Source organism: Eublepharis macularius, chromosome 19 (assembly GCF_028583425.1).
Source record: "Eublepharis macularius isolate TG4126 chromosome 19, MPM_Emac_v1.0, whole genome shotgun sequence".
Taxonomy (NCBI): Eukaryota; Metazoa; Chordata; class Lepidosauria; order Squamata; family Eublepharidae; genus Eublepharis; species Eublepharis macularius.
Window position 1 is genome coordinate 7259268 of NC_072808.1, and position 21348 is coordinate 7280615.

The 21348-nt window shown below is 45.8% G+C and overlaps 1 protein-coding gene across 1 annotated transcript in view; it reads right to left on the bottom strand.

Moving 5' to 3' along the window:
- Positions 1-769: 769 nt before the first annotated feature.
- ITGB7 (integrin subunit beta 7) overlaps positions 770-21348 on the bottom strand; it is a 34311-nt gene continuing 13732 nt past the window's right edge. The window contains exons 5-17 of the mRNA XM_055003471.1: positions 15615-15816; positions 14216-14386; positions 13082-13323; positions 11297-11455; positions 9418-9513; positions 9255-9344; positions 8150-8293; positions 7830-8023; positions 6904-7121; positions 6167-6383; positions 4501-4706; positions 2545-2705; positions 770-1915 (exon numbers count right to left, since the gene is read on the bottom strand). Coding sequence (XP_054859446.1) covers positions 1850-1915; positions 2545-2705; positions 4501-4706; positions 6167-6383; positions 6904-7121; positions 7830-8023; positions 8150-8293; positions 9255-9344; positions 9418-9513; positions 11297-11455; positions 13082-13323; positions 14216-14386; positions 15615-15816 — 2166 coding nt within the window. The 3' untranslated portion in view covers positions 770-1849. The remainder of the gene's footprint in view (positions 1916-2544; positions 2706-4500; positions 4707-6166; positions 6384-6903; positions 7122-7829; positions 8024-8149; positions 8294-9254; positions 9345-9417; positions 9514-11296; positions 11456-13081; positions 13324-14215; positions 14387-15614; positions 15817-21348) is intronic.

A 21348-nucleotide genomic window follows, 5' to 3' on the forward strand; every position in this document is an offset into this window, starting at 1 on the left:
AACAGCTACCTTAATGTTTGGTTGACTAAACCTGATTCTAAATCATGACCGCTCAAAAAAAAAGTTTCTGTACATTATTTGATTTATATCCTACCTTTCAAACATAAGGACCTCAAAGCAACTCACACTTTAGAGTATAACATGTACTTCCTCCCTGCCCCTCACTTACCGGTTCGACATTTTATTTTTGGTGAACGGCTGATGCTGGGCAGCGCACACTTTAGACCCTAGGTGGGAATTGTGCCTCCACCTGGTGCAGCAAGCAGTAGCAGTTCTTCCCCTTCTCCTGAGCTTAGAGAAGCACCTGGCTGCTGGAAGCAGGACTCTCTAGCTCAGCTTGACCTGTGCCTGGCCCACTTTAATGTCCGTTGCCACAATTCCCACACTGTGGTCCGAGACGCTGCAGTGTGTCATCAGGGAAGAGCTAGCGTGTGAGGGTTCCCTTCAGCTTCAAATATTGTTTTGCAATGAAGTGGGCTGCCCTTCGCCGCCTCCCGCCCGGCCTGTGTGTATGTGCAGCTGTGAGATGATCATTCAAAGATGCACCAGAATTGCCTGCCCTCAGAAGTATAACCAGAGCAATGACTGAATCCAGAAGTGGCCTCTGGGTGGTGTGTGGGGGCCGGTGTATTCTAGCCTTTCCCCCCATTATATATATAAAAAAGATGTACCTCTAATTCTCAGTTCAGGGAACATTATGCCTCCGCTGTGCGAAATCTGGAAAACAACCACCTGACCTGTTAACACGGATTTTGGAGTGCAGGTTTATTTTTACTTATACCCCACTTTTCTCCCCAGTGGAGACCCAAGGCAGCTTGCTTCATTCTCTCCTTCATGTCCTCACAACTGCTTTGTGAGGTAGGTCAGTCTGAGAGTGTGTGACTGGCCCAAGATCGCCCAGCAAGTTTCCGTGGTACAACGGGGATTCTTAAGCCCGAAGAGTTTCCTGCTAAAGCACAAACTGTCCAAGAGACCTACTTGCACCTCGATGTATTTACATGAGAAAGAAACAGGGCTGTATCTCTGGGCTTGTTCCTGATGCAGGTGGGACCTAGTACTGAGGGACTGTTTAACCCTTTCTCTGCCGACCCTTTTTGTTATCAAAACCGAATTACTTGCTTAGCTTACCTATATTTTCACTGTGTGCCTGAGATATGCTGCAGCCCGGGAGAAGGGGAGGGTTGATCACCAAAGTGTTTGGGAGGGAAGAGTGTGGTGTAGCCCTAATATATATAGTTGGGTCCTTGTAGGTCCAGGAAACGTTTCTCTCTCTATGCAACACAGTTGAAGACAAAACATTCTGAAACCAGGTGTGACTCTCATTACCGTGAAGCCCTGCGTTCGAATGTCAGTGTTGCAATCTTAGGTTGGTGAAATATGGTTGGTATTTAAGATGCATCTGACAACTGTGGTTCTCAAAAGCTTGTGCCTCAATAAAGCTGGTTAGTCTTAAAGCTGCTACTGGACTTTTTACTATTTTGCAACTACAGACTAACACAGCTAACTCCTCTGGATTAAAATACCTTTGTGTTTCAATGGGGTAGGGAAGACCCGAGAGTTCTCTTAGAGATCCTTTCATAGAATTGCCATCTGGGAGGCTTTCTGGGGAAGAGAAATCCATTATTCAACTTGTGTGTCTGTGCTACGGCTACAGTCTGATGGACCCTTCAAATCACTAGGGTTATCCTACTTGATCTTCACAAGAGTCCTGTGAGGTAGGACAGCCTAAGAGATTAGTTGCTTGAGTATCATGGCTTGAGCAGGGAAATTGAATCCAGATCTCTCCAGTCCAAGGTTAACATTACATCCCGTTTCAGGCTGGGTTTTTTTTCCTCTTCTTGTCAGTGCGTTAGTCCTTCCTGTATTTGGGGTTTATGACTGTAGTGGTAGCTCGCCGGAATAGTGGGTTGTTAACCTGAAGGAGGAAGTAGATAGAAATCAACAGTGCATGGCCAGAGGGCACAGTACAACCGGAGAAGTCAGCAGATGGCTTTTTTCCCCATATAATTTCATATATATATAAATAATTTGTCTTGGGCCCAGCTCATTATTCAGCATTCTCCAGCGCTTTGTTCAAAGTGTGTTAAAACTTGTTGAACAGACTCTCTGTAACCATCAGCGAGAAGAGATGATTAAACTTTTGAGTCTAGCTTGTTTGGGGTTTAATTAGTGTTTAAATATGTTAGGGTAATTTGCACATCTAATTCTTTTTGCATTCTCCGGGTTGTAGAAATCCAGATTTCAGCTTGTTATAAGAGGGCTAGGTTTAGATAACAAAAGTTTGCCAAGAAAACGCCGTGATGCGACGTCCCCCCATGGGTCAGTAATGAGTCGATGCTTGCACAGGGGACTACCTTGACCCTTTTTTAAAGTTTAGAGTCTGTTTCAGCTTTTGGGCAGGTGCAAGTAACTTTCTGAGCGCTGTGGCGGTGGCCCTTTCAGGGGTCTAGCTATGTTGACTCACCATTCGCTGCCTATAAAGCAGGTCAACCAAGCCAGATGTGTGGACTGCGGCCTACAGTCAAGGCAGCCAGAAGCACTTACCTCGTTCCCTTTGGCCCGCCTGCACTCCTCCTCAAAGCGCTTGACCTCCCTCCGGTCCCAGATATCTATGACGATGCGGTATAGGACGATAAGGAGCACCCCAAACCCCACGAGGCCCAGGACCAAGCTCAAGACCAGCTTGAATGTCTGGTCAGAAATACCTGTGAGTGGATAAAGGGGAATTGCACAGTGCCTGAACGAGGAAACCCACTTCCCCTCCAAAATACTCTAAAGAAAACACTTCCCCCAGTTACTTGAGTGGTATAGCCTTCCTGGGACTTAACAATTTAAAGTGTAAGCAGAGGACAAAGTTCCCTAGAAAAGTAGCACTTCAGGGCTAGATGAACTTTGTCAGGCTAGCTTTTTGAGGTCGGGGGGATTTGAGTGCGAGAGTGAAAGGATCCAGAGGAGTCAGCCGTGTTAGTCTGTAGTAGCAAAATCAAAAAGAGTCCAGTAGCACCTTGAAGACTAACTAATTTTATTGTAGCGTAAGCTTTCAAGAATCACAGTTCTCTTCATATATGGGATCCTCTCTCCATTCTGGTGTAGTCATGGGGGAGCCAAGTATAAACAAATGTGTTGCACACTTTGCTATTAAACTACACTTTAGAACGCAACGCATGCTTTTTTTTAAGGAAAGGGGGGCATTCAAATATGTAATCTTGTGCTAATGGAATTGCAGTGTTGGCAGAGGGAGGAGGCTTGCATGGAACTTAAGAGCAGCAGAAGGTGTCACTGAATATGTTCCGTCATGCGCTGCTCAACGCTGATGAGTCAGGACTCTTCCTGGGCTAGGCTCCAGGCATGCCTGTGGTTTGCTGTTAACAAAAGTCCAGTGTTAGGACACAAATATGCAACCGCCCTAGTGAAGGGAAGGCATGTGTCAGTCCTCCTCCAGTAGTTTTGGCATCACGAACAGTAGAGAGCGGGGACAAGTCAGGCTGGGTGGACTGGCTTTTGCTCAGCCTGCTCAGCGTTCCTGAAGAGGAGCAGGATCCAACCCAATCCCATGTGGATCTCATAAAAAGTATCATCTTAAGTGTGGATGTCTGCCAGAATAAAATAGCAAAGAGTCCAGTAGCACCTTTAAGACGAACCAACTTTATTGTAGCATAAGCTTTCGAGAACCACAGCTCTCTTCGTCAGATGCCTGCATCTTTCTCCTCATGCACGCATCTGACGAAGAGAGCTGTGGCTCTCGAAAGCTTATGCTACAATAAAGTTGGTTCGTCTTAAAGGTGCTACTGGACTCTGCTATTTTGCTACTGCAGGCTAACACGGCGAACTCCTCTGGATCTCTGCCAGAATACAGAAAGTGCAAGACAGTGGTTCCTAGCTGGTGTCTGTGGCTCTGCTGACTTCTGTGGGAGCATGAGGAAAGGAAAGGGGAAATTTGCAAACCTCTACTATCTGTACTGGTCATCGGTGCAAGGGCACCTGCTTCCTCTTTTAGCTTTCCAAAACGGAGAGAGATAGAACTGAGCAGAGGTCATTTGTAGAATGCCATCCATGTCAACGACAATTTACAAAATAACATAAGCAAAAGAGGGGGAAAGACAATGGGATTGTGCCCCAAAGAGCTTACAATTGGAAGGTCAACATCAGAGAATACAAAGGCTGGAGCAAAGGGGCCCTGCTCCACCTAAGCATCACAGGCAGCCAACATCTAGAAAATTTGGGGCCGCAGTCAGTTAAGCAGGATCCTGGAAGGACATCACTTTGAAGATATGTGGAGTTGAATTGCAACATCTGCACTGGCCAAGAAGCCAAAAACTGCAGAGATCTCTTGCTGGAATGGGGCAGAGGGTGGCGTAGGACAGATGGGATCAAATCACAAATCCGTAGCACTCAGATCCTGGCAAGATTCCAGCGATAACATAGGCAACATCTGCACCTGTTATGCCCACCCTTGCCTAAAACACCTCTTGCTCTCTCATCCTTGCTTCTTCCACTCACCCTCTTGGCTGTTCACAGTCAGGGTGATCCCACCAGTCTCATCCTTCTCCATGAGGTAGATGAGGAGGCTGCCGTCTCTTGCTGTCATCTTGCACCATCTCTCATCCACAGCAGATGCCGGCAACACCCTCACCGTCTGGTTGCAAGAGACGCTGCAGTTCTCACTCAGCGGGCCAGTCCCCAAAGCTTTGCACTCTGCACAGTCCCTGCCAAGAAGCAAAGGGAGTTCTTACCTCTAGGAGCTCTCCTTCCCCCGATACACTTTCCAACCTTGCAAAGCAACAAGGAAGTATTTGGGCAGAGAAGCAGGGCCTTTTCATTGGTGGCCTCCTAGTTCTGGAGTTCATTCCTAAGGGGAGGCTCAGTTGGCCCAAATATTGGGGTTTTTTTTCACAGAAAGGTGAAACTGAAGTGGTGGTGGTGGTGGGTGCTCCTAGCAGCTGCCCTGACCACTAGACAGGCTAGAGTACCACATTTTGAGGAATGCCAAGGTGAGAGGAGGTTCTTCACTTGGCTTGAAGGACAGACTTGTGTAATTGGCTTCTACAATTTCCATCTGTTAACTCTCGTTTCCTGTAGCTGCCATGAGGGAACATGGAGGGCTTTTATTTATTTATTTCTACATAGTTCATTTTGAATGCCCAGTACATAAAATGCTCAATCCAGGCTTCTAGCTTATCTCTCTGTTGAATGGGAAGATACCCAAATCATAGTTTGCTTGGGGAGCCAAAAATCCTGAGCCGACCCTGGCTATGCATGGTTAAGTTTGGTAGGCTTGCTTAACTCGGGACCTGCTTTCTGCAGTAGAATGGCCTCTGATTAAAGGGATCTTGCTTTGCTTTCTTTCCCAATGGATAGCAGAGCTTTTGCCGTAGTCACTAAGGCACCTTTAGACCTCCCTTGTTGAGTGTTTGCAGCTTCATTCAAAGTGTATTGAACTGAAGAGCACTAAAGTACACTCAAGTGCATGCTGGTGGGGATATATTCAGTGGACTGGTGGATGGCGTATTGTTCTAATTAACTCTGCTATTAGGATCTTGCTGCTTTAAAGGAATAAAGAAGGGAGGGCCCTTCTAAAAATTGTAAGAAATAATGTGGAAGGAGACACTGGTGGTTGTGAGTAGAGATGGGCACGAACTGGAAAAAACGAATCGTGCGGTTCGTTGTTCGTTGCATTTCATGAACCGCAAACCACGAACTTTCACAAACCTGCCCCGGTTCGCGAACCAGTTTGTTTAGTTTGTGAAAATGTCACCTCCAGGTTAGCAAATCATCACTTCCAGGCCAGCAGAAGGCCACTTCCAGGTCAGCAGAAAGTCTCCGGGAAGTCCACCCCTGTTGCCTAGGAAACTAATTGATCGTCGCCAGGCTGTCTGGAGTGACGAACCAAAAAATGAACCAAATGAACCAGCCTAAAGTTCATGGCAGTTCGTCAGAAATGGGCTCTGACGAACCGCTGGCTCGTGAACCACAAACCGGCCTGGTTCGTCACGAACTTTGGTTCGTGCCCATCTCTAGTTGTGAGGTATGTCCTAGCCATAATTGCAGGGAGGCCCCAGAAATCTAATTGCGCCAGTGTGCCCATTTCAAGGGAGGCTAGGCAGGCCTCACCCACCCTTTTCATTGCCCTTCCTGCTTGTTCTCTGAGATCATGTCCCAGCCTTACCTGTGTTGTTCACAAGGTGTCCGGCACTCAGCACAGTGGCTGCAGTGGCTGCCAAGCCAACCGGCCTCACAGTGGCATCTGTTGCAGACACAACGTCCATGGTCACTACATACAGCACCATCCCGCATGCATCCACTGGTGTCCAAGCTGCACTCGCATGCACCGCCAGTGTAGTTGCTCCGGCACTCACAAATGCCACACCTGCACTGCCCGTTGCCTGTCAGCAGGGGGAGATATTCATCAACACCAAAAGTTTCCTCTGACCCAAAACCATCCCACTCACAGACTCTGGTTTCAGTAGGCATTGCTCACAATCTTGCAAACGTATCTGCAGCCCTAAGGGCTAGAAACATGTTTGTTTGTTTTTTAAATGAAAACTGAGAAGAGGCTGTATTCTGTGCCCATTGTTTCATTTTGCACTTTTCCTGCACTGCAAAAGGCAAGGGGTAATTTCCGCCACTTCCCTCTTCCTGCTGCAAACTTCCAATTTGCACCTCTCCCCCAGAAGCAGCATTTTATGGATATGAACTATAGCAGGATGGGGGAGGCAGGAACCTTCTGTTCAACTGAGCCTTCGGTAAGTGGAAAACACAGTCTAGATCCAACCTCAAGATTGTACTGTGGTTACAAGTCAGTGCTTTACCCGTTTCGTCCCAGTAATGCAGAGAATGGCTCTCTTAGGATCTGACCAGTTTAAAACGGTGACAACCCTCCCATTAGAAGACACTGCAGTTTACCTGCACAGAGCTCCCCGTTGTGTCGTTCACAACCAGTGTTGTCACACTCGCAGAAGGGACCGCTGGCGTGGGTGTTGCACTGGCATTTTCCGCACACACACTGGCCCTTGCCATTGCATATGGGTCCTGTGCTGTTTCCATCACGGCACCCGGCTTCTGGGTCATTGAGGTCCTCTGGCTTGCACTCACAGAGACGGCCTATGTAGCCCTCTTGGCAGCTATATCAGAAAAGAAGTGTGCAGTGCCTTACCATACCCCATGGCCGTGTTATGTTGCAGGCATGCCACATCGCACCCTTTGAACCACTGTTTCTTCCCCTCCCCTCCCCTCCCCTTCCTGCAGCTTTGCATTTTTTCCCTTCTCCCCCTAATTCTCCTGCCCTGAAAGACAATCCATACCGAATAGACATTTGAAGATCCTTCCCTACCAGAAATGACAAACACATAGCAAAACCAGTTTGGAAAGGAGGGCATGTCAGAGGTTTTCTAAAATTATGAATGGTGTGAAGGCCTTGGATAGAGAGAATTATTTTTTCCCTTTGGCAGAACCCTAGGAATTTAATGGCAGTTTTAGGCAAGACTTCTTCATATTTGGAATGTGCTGCCATAAGAATGCATGAAGGCTACTGCAGCTTTAAAGGGGAACGTAGCATATTCCTGGAGAGGATGGATCGAGCAATGGCTACTAGCCATGGGAGCCAAGTTCAGAGGCAATTATACCTCTGGAACAAAGCCTTGCATGGAAGCATTTACTGACTGCTATTGGCAACAAGGTGCTGGGCCTTTGCATCAGTTCAGCAGGGCTCTTCTTCTGACTTTGACATGCCTCCTGAATCCTGACCTCTGTATCCATGTCGCTCTACACTCATATTAAACCTCCCTGATTATCTTCTTTCCTACTCCCCCTCCCTTCCCCTATGCCAGTACCTGCAGATGCCACAGGTGAGGTTGCCCTGGCCACCGGAACAGTGCGGTGCAGAGGGTTGGACATCTCCGCACTGGCACTCGCATGCCGTTGACAGCTGTACCCTCAGTTCCTCCCCCACTCCCAGCACTCGTAGGACCAGATCTTGGGTAGCAGGCAAGCAGGTGGTTGCATTTATCCTTACCGTGAACTGTACCTGTGAGAGGAGCATAACCGACATAAACAGAGAGAGACCTCACCCATTGCTAGCCGTAAGTTTGCATTCACTGAAGGGGTTCTGTCTCATTTCAAGCCAAACAAATCATCGCCCCAAAGGTCTCACCAACTGGTTGATGTGTACACCAGAACATTCTCCACCCTGTGCACGTCCAAATGTTTCTGAGTCACCGCAGTGGGAGTCGTAAGCGATCGTGACGCCGGGAGGAAGGTCTGAAGAGTGCTCCAAGTTCACAGTGGATGAGAGGCTCTGTAGAGGAGACTGGCAATGAAGGCAGGTTGTGTCTGAGAGCTAAACTACAAGAGATGAACTACATGAACACGCACATGTGAAGGGAGTCACAATGTTAGCTGGGAAGCTGAGTTTTAAAAGAGATCGGCTCTGTCAATTTCCCTTCTCTACAGAGCCAGCAAAGATCCCTCCTCAGAGGGTTTGTTAATTTCCTCTTCGCCTCCCAAAGGCTCTGTCAGTTTCACCTCCCCTTCTAGGAGGCAAAGAGGAAATAAACAAACCCTCTGAGGAGGGATCTTTGCTGGCTCTGTAGAGAGGGGAAATTGACAAAGCCTTCCGATCTCTTTTAAAACTCGGCTTCCCGGCTAACTCCCTTCATGTGAACGTCCTCGGGTAATTCATCTCTTGTAGTTTAGCTCTGACTTAGAGATGTCTCCTGTGCTATTTGATGCAAATCATTGAATTCATTAGGCGATCCTGATCTACTTTCAGCCGAACCTACCTCTCAGGGACGTTGTGTATAAAATAGAAGAGGGGAAATCATGGATGCCGCTTCCCTCCTCAGAGGGAGGGCTAGATAAGAATGTCGAAATTAAAATATTCTTTCTTCATATCCAGCTTTCTGTCTTGATACCGCTAAGGCACTTTCCCCCCCTCTGGTGAGAGGACTAAGAGCCAAGCTACAAGTGACGCCTGACACAGGTTGGACACTTGTCAGCTTCCCTCAAGTTTTGATGGGAAATGTAGGCGTCCTGGTCTTGCAGCTGTAATGGAGAGCCAAGCTGTAAAACCAGGATGCCTACATTTCCCATCAAAACTTGAGGTAAGCTGACAAGTGTCCAACCTGTGTAAGGCATCACTTGTAGCTTGGCTCTAAGACAGGCACACTTTTTACAAGGAAAAGCTCAAGTTAATTAAACCACAGTAGCCCCTCCTCCCAAACCGGGACCTCTTAGCACCCCACAGTTATCCTCCTCACATTGTAGGCGTCAAGAATGAGCTGCACCACGTTGCTGGAATCTTCTTTCAATTCCCCGACGGCTGACTTGGGAATGAGTTTGCTCAACTCCTGGAGAGGAAAAGAAAGAGTGAACCAGGTTCCTTCGAGTCCAACGGCTCCCACTCCTTTCCTTCCAGCTCACCTCATACATAAGAAGCCTGGTACCGGTCACAGCAAATATGGGCTGGATGTTAGACTCTGATAACACCTCAGCCAAGTGCCCAACAGAGGGGTAGTCCTGCAAAGAGACAAAGCCCGAGATGGTATCCAGAGGACCCTTCGATTTCTATTTGTCCATGATCGGGCCCTAGGGTTGCCAGCTCCAGGTTGGGAAATTCCTGGAGATTTTGAGGGTGGGGCATGAATGGGGCAGGGTTTAGGAGGGAGGCATGGTATAATGCCATAGAGTTCACCCTCTGAAGCAGCCATTTTCTCCACGGGAACTGATCTCTAAAGGCCTGGAGGTGAGTTGTAATTCTGGGAGATCTCCAGCTACCACCTGGAGGATGGCAACCCTACTGGGCCCCCATCCCACTCCCCCCCACTTTCATGCCCGGGGGGCCTGGCAACCCTATGTCAAATAAATACAAATCATAGTTCTGTATTTTTAAAGGCAGTGTTTAATAATGGTACAGTTATGATGTAAAATGTGAAGTGATTTTACTTCTGCGAGGGGAAATAAAGCTACAAAGTATGTAGGCCTCTGGGCAGCCTGCCAAGCAGTGGAGCTGAGGCTTGGTTACTGTTGCCAAGGGTGGTTTTTCTCTCTGAGGTTTTCAGTGAATCTCTGTCGTAGTCATATGGGACAGAAGGATTTAAAATGCATCGCTTCAGATTGGTCATGTTTATGATCTGTTAGATAATGGACAATTTAACCACTTTAATTGGCCTCTAGCTTCGAACCGCTAAACTAAAAAGAAGGAGCTGACAAAAACCACATCTCCTCCCTTCTGAGGCATAGTGGCTCGGTGGTTGGGCTGTGAATCTGCACTCTGCTGGTTCAAATCCCAGTTTGGCATAGTGATTAAGAGCGGCAGGATGCTAATCTGGAGAACCGAGTTTGATTCCTCACTCCTCCACTTGAAGCCAGCTGGGTGACTTTGGGTCAGTCACAGCTCTCTCAGAACTCTCTCAGCCCCACCCACCTCACAGGGTGATTTTTTGTGGGGATAATAATAACACACTTTGTAAACCGCTCTGAGTGGGTGTTGTCCTGAATAATCAAATGTTGTTGTTAGTATTGCCATGAACTCAGCAGGTGGCCTTGGGTAAGCCACTCCTCTCAGCCCCAGCTGTATTGCATGGATAATAACACAACTGACTTTGTTCACCACTTTGAGTGGGCACTAATTTATCCAGAAGGGTGGTATATAAATACACTGTTGTTGTTGTTGTTAATTGCCCCTCAGAGGTGATTTAGGGCCAAGCTACAAGTGACGAATGACACTTGAACAGCAAGTGTATTTCTCCCTGTTCACTTGCCCTCCACTCGATCCACTTGCCATTCAAGTGTAATTTGTCACTTGTAGCTTGGCCCTTAGACAGCCTTATACATGCAAAAGGTAGGTATATATGCTAGGAGCCCCGTGGCGCAGAGGGGTAAGCTGCAGAACTGTAGCCCAAGCTCTGCTCACAACCTGAGTTTGATTCTAGCAGAAGCCAGGTCAAGGTTGACTCAGCCTTCCCTCCTTCTAAGGCTGGTAAAATGAGTACCCAGTTTCCTGGGGGTAAAGTGTAGATGACTGGGGAAGGCAATGGCAAACCACCCCATAAAAAGTCTGCCAAGAAAACATCGTGATGTGACATCCCCCACGGGTCAGTAATGACTCAGTGCTTGCACAGGGGACTACCTTTGCCTTTTTTAGGTATATATGCACTGAACTATTATCTTCCAATTCCAGTTGGAGAAATTCCCCCTACACCAAGCTATTAACTATGCCCGAACCTTCCTGGTTCCTAGTGCTGCTGAGCTCTCTCTTTGTCTATCTCCATTCATTTCAAGAGGATCGAGGGAGACTTACATAGAGATGGCTTTCAGTGTATAAACCATTTTTATCCAGGTGACAACGCCCATCATTGGGCATGTAGATTCCGCCCAGCTTGCCATCCCCAGCCGTGTGCCAGGTGCCATCCGAAGTGAATACCAGAAGCCTTGTCACATCCCGCCAGCCGATCTGTTCCTGGAAGGAGGGGAAGAATTATATAGTAGCAATTGGGAAAGTGTTCCCCCCACCCCATTGCTACCTCCCCCCTGCATTAAGGGGGAGCAGTCATTTAAGCTTAAGAGCATTCCTCACAGCTAAAGTGTTACACAAGTATTTTATGAAAACGAAATGTTAATGTGAGGCATTATTCACAAGATGGATTCAGTAAGTCTGTTGAGACAGCCTAAATAAAATACCCAAATCTGCTGAATTTACCAATGTCAAAACTGGGATTTTGCATCAGAATTCAGTATTTGCATTTTACAGATGAAACGAGGCAACGTTTGAAATCAGCATTTTTTTAAAACTTGGCTAAATAAATTTTAAAATGGAATCCCCCAGAATGTAATAATAACATTAATAATAATGTTCAATTTATATACCGCCCTTCAGGACAACTTAATGCCCACTCAGAGTGGTTTACGAAGTATGTTATTATTATCCCCACAACAAAACACCCTGTGAGGTGGGTGGGGCTGAGAGAGCTCCAGAGAGCTGTGACTAGCCCAAGGTCACCCAGCTGGCTTCAAGTGGAGGAGAGGAGAATCAAACCCGGCTCTCCAGATTAGAGTCCCACACTCTTAACCGCTACACCAAACTGGCAGTTGCCAGATACAGTTAAATGCTGATCGCTTCCTGTTACAGTTGCTGATACTGCCTGATACCAGCATTGTCTAGAAGATACAGATCTTGGGAGGACCCAGGTTTGAATCTCCACTCTGCCATGGAAGTTCACTGGGTAACTTTGGGTCAATCACTCTATGCAAGCTATCCATGCAAGTTATCATTGAGATAAAAATATTAATAGATTAAATAAGATCATTAATCATGGGAAATCTTCATTTGAATCTGTTTGGAACCCTAAAGCAGACAATAAGCAAAACAAAACAACAAAAGTTACTGGCCATTGACCTGCCCATGATTAACTTGAGTCTCTTCTGTGAAAGGAGAGACAGATCATTCATTCATTCATTCATTCATTAGAATCAAGGGATAAAGATCGTCATGTTCCGGAACACTCCAAGCAGCACCTGTTGAATGTTCACATGCAACAACAGCTTTGTACAGCTAAATTGAACCATCACGCCTGACATGCTAAGTTCTGTATAAGCAAAGATTGTTTTAATTGCTGGGGAGCATTCAAAACATGTACTGTCTCCGCCTCGACAGGGGGGACTATTGCTTGAGCAAGTTAACATGTAAACTGAACTTCTGGTGAGGCTGGTGAGAAGAACTACACAGTATGCATCTGGCAACTTTGTATCAGGACCCAGTTTAGGGAATCTGGTGGAAATGGACAACACATGGTAGTTTAGCACCCTCTGACCTTAACACTGAGCTCAGGATAAATGTCCTACCTACCTAACAGGTGAAAACCACATTGCTACAAGATGCACAGTTTGTGTGTACATGTGGTTCCTCAAAACTACTCACCAACAGGAGAGAATTGTGCAAGCCAGTGTTCACACATGTGTGTGTTAATATGGCAGCCCATGAACACATTCTTGTGCATGCAATGATTGTTCTCTGGCCCTATTACCTGTAGGTATCCCAGGCACAAGCCTCTTTCAGCTATGCACGGAGACCCTTCGGGCTTCTCACCTTGCAAGCAGCTACCTGCATGATGGCATCGAAGCCTCCCTCTGCCGGGTCTAGGTTCCCCGAAACAAACTGTTGGCTGACTGTGCTCTCAAACTCACTGGCGTTGTCGGTGAGCGCAAGCACATGCCGATAGCTGAATGGCGACTGACAGGGCTCGTCAGCGATTGGGCAGGGGTGGAGCCACTTTTTGGGTGCTGTGCTCACGTACGGTAGCACTGTCTTGTCCACAAAGGAGCCAAACCCTGCAAGGCAGAAATTCTGGTGATGGCTAACGCCCAGGGAATGTGGGCTCGTACAAGAGTAGGTGGATCTTTGAGATATTGTTGTCCCAGAAAGTTGCAGAATTAAAGGTTGAAGCCAGACTACTGTTTCCATTGACTCAAGGACTTCCACTTTTGCAGCACCATTTTCCCACTTCCCTGAAATTCCTCCCAAATCCTGTTCCTGGGTGTAGGAACATAATTTTGGGTGGAGTTTTGAGCTCCCACAGGAAGGAAAAGGCAGGAAAATAATACTTTGTGAGTAGAAGTCCTTGCGCCTGAGGAAAATCCAAGCCATACATGGGAAAATTTATTTTATTTATGTCATTTGTAGTCCACCTTTCTCACTGAGACTCAAGGCGGATTACATAGGATGAGATTAGTACAATCAGTATCAAATACATTTCAATACAGTATCAAGGCATTTCCATAAACAATGCCATAGAGTAAATAGATACAAGTTTAAAAGACATAGTATTAGCAAGAATCCAATACAGAGTAGAAAAAATACTTAAGCAGAACATAATTTTAGGACTAACATTAGACAACATGGAGCAGAAGTGGGACATAGGAGTACATATTTAAAGCAACAGATAATATGGAAGGCAATATAGTGATGAAGTCTATTGTGAGTAAATCAGTAGGGTAGTTAAGCTGCTCCTGGCCTTTAGTGATCTGGCCAAAGAGAACACAAGCACCGAGATAACTGACGGGCAGTTGGCATTTATTTTTACACTGTACTGGATTTCATTAATAAACAGAATACTTATAATTAGGTTTTGGCTGTTTTACAATGTTTTATCATGCCTGAGAATAATTCTCTAGTCTTCTGCCAAAACCACCACCACATCCTAGCTACACAAGCATTCCATACCAATTTTCACAGAGTTGGTAATATTGCGTAGGGCAGTCAACAGGTCACTGCCCAGTCTTTTGATGTTCTCCAGGTCGTCCTTCATGGAGTGGGACAGGTCCATGAGATAGTACAGGTCCACAGGGTAGCCTTCAGCCCGTCTGAAGCGCACAGTGAAGCGCTGTTCCTCCCCTGTGGGTACAGAATAGGAAAGACAGAAGGGCGAGGGGGGAATGTAACCAGCTCGGAGGCTGCAGCTACTTAATCTGTTTACTTCATCTGTCCTTTCAACAGTTTTGGAAATCGTTAAGTACTTCCAGAATGGCCCACGGTTTACACATAACGTGCATTCCATTTATTCAAGAAGTCTATATATAGCGCATTACCATTTAAAAGCTAATAGGGGCCATTTCCACACATCTCCCCCTCCTGAAAAATAGCACAAAACTTACGGAATGACATGCCTTCATGGCGTGGTTTTCCATCATGACTTTGCTTCGTGGCGCGTTTTCTGATGTCATCGCGCCACGAAGCAAAGTCATATCAGGAAATCGGGCCATGAAGGTGCGTGTCATTCCGTAAGTTTTGCGCCATTTTTCGGGAGGGGGAGAAGACGTGTGGAAATGGCCATGATTAGGTTAAAATTCACAAGACGAAGAGATCCAACAAATAAAATTTGAAAAGGAAAGTTAAATATACAGTTTTTAAAAGTAGCATAGATTAAAACTTACGAAGATTCCAAGTCAGTCATCAAGATTATTTCTTGGTTATTCCACAGCTGAGGAAATGGTACATGGAAGTCTGAGGGGCAATCCCTCCCCCCACACCTGACACTTCAGCACGTCCTTGGGCCTACGGTTGCCACACAGTGCACCTGTTCTGGAGGCGGGGGTGGGGGGCTCATGGCTGTGTGTTGAAATGAAATCCGGCCCTCAAGTCATAGTTGATATATGGCGACCCCTGGTGAGGTTTTCATGGCAAGAGGTGGCTTGCCATTGCCTGCCTCTGCAACCCTGGTCTTTGTTGGAGGTCTCCCATACAATTACTAACCAAGGCCGACCCTGCTTAGCTTCTGAGATCTGATGAGATCAGGCTCTCCTGGGTTATCCAGGTCAGGGCGGCTCTGTTTTAAAAAAACCACAAATCAATTAAAAATGGTGTCAGCAGACACAAATATAAATCCAGGGAAGTTGTCCTGTCTAGCTTGGCCCTCAGACCTCCTATGTGATGGAGAAAGGGGTTTAGGGCAAGCAACTCAAAGCAGATCTCTTTTTCATAAAAGCAGATATTTGCCATTAGGTTACTCTGAGATGAGCGGCAAAAGGTTGCTCCAGGAAGGAATAGAGATGTGCTTCCTTGTTAAACAGGGGCCTTCCACCCACCCAGGCTTTGGGCTGCTCTTTCCCTCTGAAAGACCCACCAGGCCGTAGCTGCAACGCAATTCTTTGGGGTGCCAGCTGCGTGATGCTGTCGTACTGGTTGCTCTTGCTGAGGGGCCTGTCCTCCAGGGTATGCAGCTTGCCACGGGGGTCCATGACCTCACTGGGGAGGCAACCACGACGCTCCAGCTCCAGCCGAGGGGCACAGCGGGCTGTGTCAGACTCCTCCGCCTGCACAAAATCCTAGGGGAGAAGAGAAGGGAGATGTTTCCAGCACTGCCTCAGTGTTCACACGTCCTCTTTGGGTGGCCTTGCAAATAAGGCTGCTCAGCAGCCTCATCTCTATATTTAGAGGATAAAAAGGAAATGCAAAACACATGGAACTGGGACGCAGGATGCCATTTGTCTTTAATTTGCTTGAAAAGAGAGCGACCTTAATCCTCCCAAGGGTCATATTTGGTCTATCTGACAAAGAATTCAGCATCCTGAAATCGCTAGCTTTTGCTTTTGTTTTTAAAGAAGTCTCTTCCTCATATGGTTTTACAGAGAAATCTCAGAGACAGGTTTGAAGAAATTTTAATAGGATAAATTCCAATGTACTGCTTAGCTCCTTATGTCACACACACATTCTGAGGACTGCAGCAACAGCCTATTATGCAAAATGTCAGTTGGCTATGTTCAGCCATTGTGAGAAACCATGGTTTAATTAAACTACGTTCAGCATGTCAGAATGCAGGTCAATCCACTAACTAAGGTTCATCAAATCAGGATCTCAAGCTAGTTTTATTAACCACGGTTAGTCTTAACTATGGTTTCACGTGATGTCTGAATGCAGACACTTCGACTTGTTCTCTTGCAGTGTCTCCTGAGCAACAGAAAGAAGAAAATGAAACCGCTGTTTGTTGAGGCAAGCCAGGATTTCCATGATTATATATGACCCAATCTAGATTTCACAAACTAAAACTAATTTTACATTATTTTTATTTTACATTATTTCTAGTTTGCCTTTCTCACTGAGACTCAAGGTGGATTACATAGTCAGTCAGTACGATCAGTTTCAGACATTTCAATAAAAAATGTAATAGGATAGAGCAAGATTTGGGTCCAGTAGCACGTTATTTATATATTTATTTACATCATTTATAGTCTGCCTTTCTCAGTGAGACTCAAGGCGGATTACATAGTATGAGTCAGTACATTCAATATCATGACATTTCAGTATATATGTAATGGGCCTATACCTGAAATTTGCAAGATTTAAGGAGAAAGAAAGAAAGAAAGAAAGAAAGAAAGAAAGAAAGAAAGAAAGAAAGAAAGAAAGAAAGAAAGAAAGAAAGAAAGAAAGAAAGAAAGAAAGAAAGGTTTAACGTTGAAACAGAGCATAGGCAAATTCCACGGCTGATATATTAAACAACATAGGAACTACCTGGTAAGATCATACTTATAGCAATTGTAGTGAAGTCCATGGTCCTTCACTGTTTACAGTAACAGTATTGAAGTCTGTTTAGTTCAGACATCATGTGAAACCATTGTATAATTAAACTAACTACAGTTAGTCGAATACAGGCTGATCCACTAACCGCAATTAGCTAGGGTCCGTCAAACCAGGATCTGAAACCATGGTCTGAAGTTGATTTATTGACTACAGTGAAGATTAACGATGGTTACACATGATGTGTGAAAGCAGACAATCTTGAGTTAATCATGGCTTGCACTCCAGCGCCCTCATCACTGGAGCGAAGGCACGATACTCCGAGGCAAACAAGGATTTTGAATGACTGCCTGCAACCTGAAACTTGGTTTCAAATACGAACCTTAGTTAAAGTAAATTATGGTTTTGTGTTATGTCTGAACCAAGCAGCACAATTTTCAGTATCCATTCAGGCTATGCAATTATACATTTCTCAGAAAAGATTTCTTTCCCCCATATATATGAAAGCCTTGGAGATCTTTTTTTAAGACGCAAGAAACTCCCACTTTATACATTTCTTTCTGGTGCGCCACTGGAGAAAGACCCTGCTTTCCACAAAACAGCCAGCATGCCCTTCCACCCCGCAATTTACAAGATAAACCCGGCCTCTTCGTATCAGTTGAACTACAGTGGTTTCCTGTTTCTATAGGTGAAAAACCGCTGCGCCAGCCACATTTGTCTGCAGTCTGCTTTTCGTTGAAAGTCCACTGTTGCGTTTCCTTGCTCCCTTCCCCCAAATCTACCCCTCCCTGTTCCTTAGGGAGCTGAGATCAATGTTTCCCCCAGGAGACCGAAAGTGCAGAGCTCAAGAAGTTAAAAGATAGGAGTGTCAAATTATCAGTTGGTGCTTTTGTCTCTCTTCAGTGGCCCAAACTGGAAAGTTTTTTGTGTGTCGGGGGGGGGGGGTCCACATATTCATTCATTCATTCATTCATTCATTCATTCATTCATTCATTCATTCGATTTTAATTCGTTCTCCCCACTACGGGCTCAGAGAGTGAAGTAACAACAATTAAAAAGACAATAAAACGTACATAAAATACAGGTTCATACAAACATAAAACTCAGTTTATACAATAATAAAAACTCAAATGGTGGTCCCCAAAATGTACCCTGCCCCAATGACCTTCAAAGGGTGGAGAAAGCAACTGATCTCACTGATGGAAAGCTCGGGGGGGGACATAATACCTCCCCCCCAGACAGGAGGCTGGCAGGCATACCTACAACTCAGCCTCAACCATCTCTCCCCAACCTTTTGGAGCTTGCCGGCACCTTTTCAATATTGGCTCAGGTAGTGGGTGCAACCACAAAATGACTGCTGAAGGAGGCAGAGCCAACCACAAAATTTAAACGTATTTTCTTGCCTACGCACAGCTTACCTTCAGTCATGCAGTGAAGAGCCTTGTGCTGTGGGTGCACCTGCTTCCGTGCCAACTTTTTAAAAACAATGACATCTCCAATGACCAATTAGAAGCCCTTCTGGGCAAAAGCCCCTCCTCTCTCTTAAAAACACTTAGTGGTACCACGAAAGCTGTCAGTGGGTACCGCAACGGGAAACCCTGATGTAGAAAGAGTCTAAGGACCCTAACTGTGTATTATACAAAATCATGGGGTTTTTTTAACCACATGTTTCCATGTAGGCCTGGACAGGGCTTTAGATTGGTAGCAACCACATTCTTACGCCCAACAAGGTATAGTCAGGTCCTGACTATGGGGTAAACAGCTTCTTTTACAAAAAAAGAGGGTGCTGTCCAATGCATGTGTCTGTAAAAGTTTTGGGGATCCCACAAGGGCATTTATTATTTAAAAATCAGCATTTTTAGCAACCCATTTTACCACCACCACCCCATTCATCAGGAGGAAATTTACAGTAACGAAAGTGGTAAAGCCGTATTCACACACACAGTTCATAAATGTAAACCCTAGCCCTCAGAACTAAGCATCTGGGCAGGATGTGGTCAGCAACTCAATGACTCATCCAGGCCTTGTGGCTTGGGTGCCACCTGGGAGGATTTCCGTCTACGGCCATGCCCACACCTGTGGGCCAATGAATTGGGCTGGGTATTTAAAAAAAAAAAACATAAATGGGTCTTTGCTGGCAACAAAGGCTCAGCTCTCTTGCACATAGGGATGGGAGACCACCATCTGATTGCCAAGCTACAAGTGACGCCTGACACAGGTTGGACACTTGTCAGCTTCCCTAAAGTTTTGATGGGAAATGTAGGCGTCCTGGTCTTGCAGCTTGGCTCTCCGACGGCTGCCCAACGGACTTTTCAACTGTCACTTCCGCCAAGCTGCCTACATTTCCCATCAAAACTTGAGGGAAGCTGACAAGTGTCCAACCTGTGTCAGGCGTCGCTTGTAGCATGACTCATTAGAGAATTCTGGGAGAGGTTTCCTGGGCAAGCGTGGAGGGTTTCCATGACAACTCTCACCTGGCCTGCCATTTTAGAGATTGCCACTCAGCTATGGAGTTGCCAGCTGAGGGATATTATCAGAGTGTTATGAGCTGCTGCCCTTTGGGTAGGCAAGAAATGCTTGCCCTGTGTTGCTAGGACAGAAAGTTTATTCTGCTTCGCGTAGGAAATCATACATTCAAGAAGTGCAACTGCACTTAGGAACGGGAAAAGATGATGGAATGCCTCACTTGTTCCATTTTTTTCTTGTTATAACCAGGCAACTGATTATAAGCAGGAACCCTGCCATTCGTGACTGAAATGCCCATATTATATGGATGTGTTGTGTAGTGGTTAGAGCGCCGGACTAAGACACCTGCATTCAAATTCTTACTTGTCATGGAACTAGCGTTGCCAATTCTAGGTTGGGAAATACCTGCCGGTTTCGGGGGGGTGGAGCCTGAGGAGAATGGGGTTTGGGGAGGGGAGGATATAGAATCATAGCGTCCATCCTCCAAAGAATCCATTTTCTCCAGGGGAACTGATCTCTGTCATCTGGAGATTACTTGTAATTCCAAGAGCTCTCCTGAGACTCAGAGTGACCACTTGCTAGACATTCATTCTCAGGCGACCATATCTCGCTGGATTGTTGTGAGAATCAAATGGGGGGGGTGCTGAGTTCCCTTTGAGGAACGGGCAAGAGAAAACTGTACTAAGCTAATAAATTCAGACGTGTTTCAGTTTTACTATGGCAAGGTGGTGGAAGGCCGCTGTAGAAAAAGACACATCACAGCCCACCAATGTTTTCCTTAATCCCAATTACCCACTATGGTTAATACTAGGGCTGGAAAGTGGCTTTAATTACTTTCTCTGTTGAGAGCTCCACTCTCAAAAGTATAGGAGTCCCTTGGAAGTCCAGGATTCAATAAATTCAAAGTCTCCACGGTGCTAGAGATGGGCAGCTGTTGGCTCAGACTCTTGCTGACTCAGTGTGTGCCCTTTTTACATATTCTGAGAGAAAGTCTGTGGGAGAAACTGGAATGAAAGGGCAAGGGGTGAATCAGAGGGCATGCTGGTAGCTTGCCATCTGCAGATATTACTGCCTTCCAGGAAATATTTTGTCTTTACCAAAGGGTGTATCCACCAGGCCAGAAGGAACAAATAAACAGGAGCTGGAAAATCATTGAGCCCAAGTGGTCATGAGATCCAAACACCCTTCCAAAATGTTCACACACACACACACCACACACACAATGCAAATCACAGCCTTGAGCAGGAGGGGGATACAATGCAGACAGGTTTCCATAAACTTTGGATGACTTTCATGTTTCAGAGCTAAACTACAAGAGACGAGTTACACGAGGACGCTTATGTGAAGGGAGTCGCAATGTTAGCCGGGAAGCTGAGTTTTAAAAGACAGATCGGAAGGCTCTGTCAATCTCCCCTCTCTACAGAGCCAGCAAAGATCACTCCTCAGGGAGTTTATTTCCTCTTCACCTCCAGGAAGGGGAGGTGAAACTGAAACATGTCTAGTTTGGCTCACATTTCTGTTGGTTGTTAGGATTTCCCAGTATTCCCCTAGTTCTTAGGTAGACTGCAAATAGTGAGGTCATTTTCCCCTTTAAATTCCCATAGGTGTGCGCACCTGCAAGCTGAGATTCAGAGGTCCCAGGAAAATCAGACCTGTGCATCATATATGAGAAAGAAACAATAATAATAAAAAGAACCCCTTTCAAAATTCATCCTTTGGGAGCCAAAAATTATTTTTTTAGTTTTACAGCATGTAAATTTTAAAGCAGTTTCAATGTTTGTTTTTTGCTACTGCTAATGAAATACATCAGTCCCTTTTCTGTACCCCTAGAGAGATCGCTTTAAATTAATTTAAAACTATTCTTGTTTTTTTTTAAC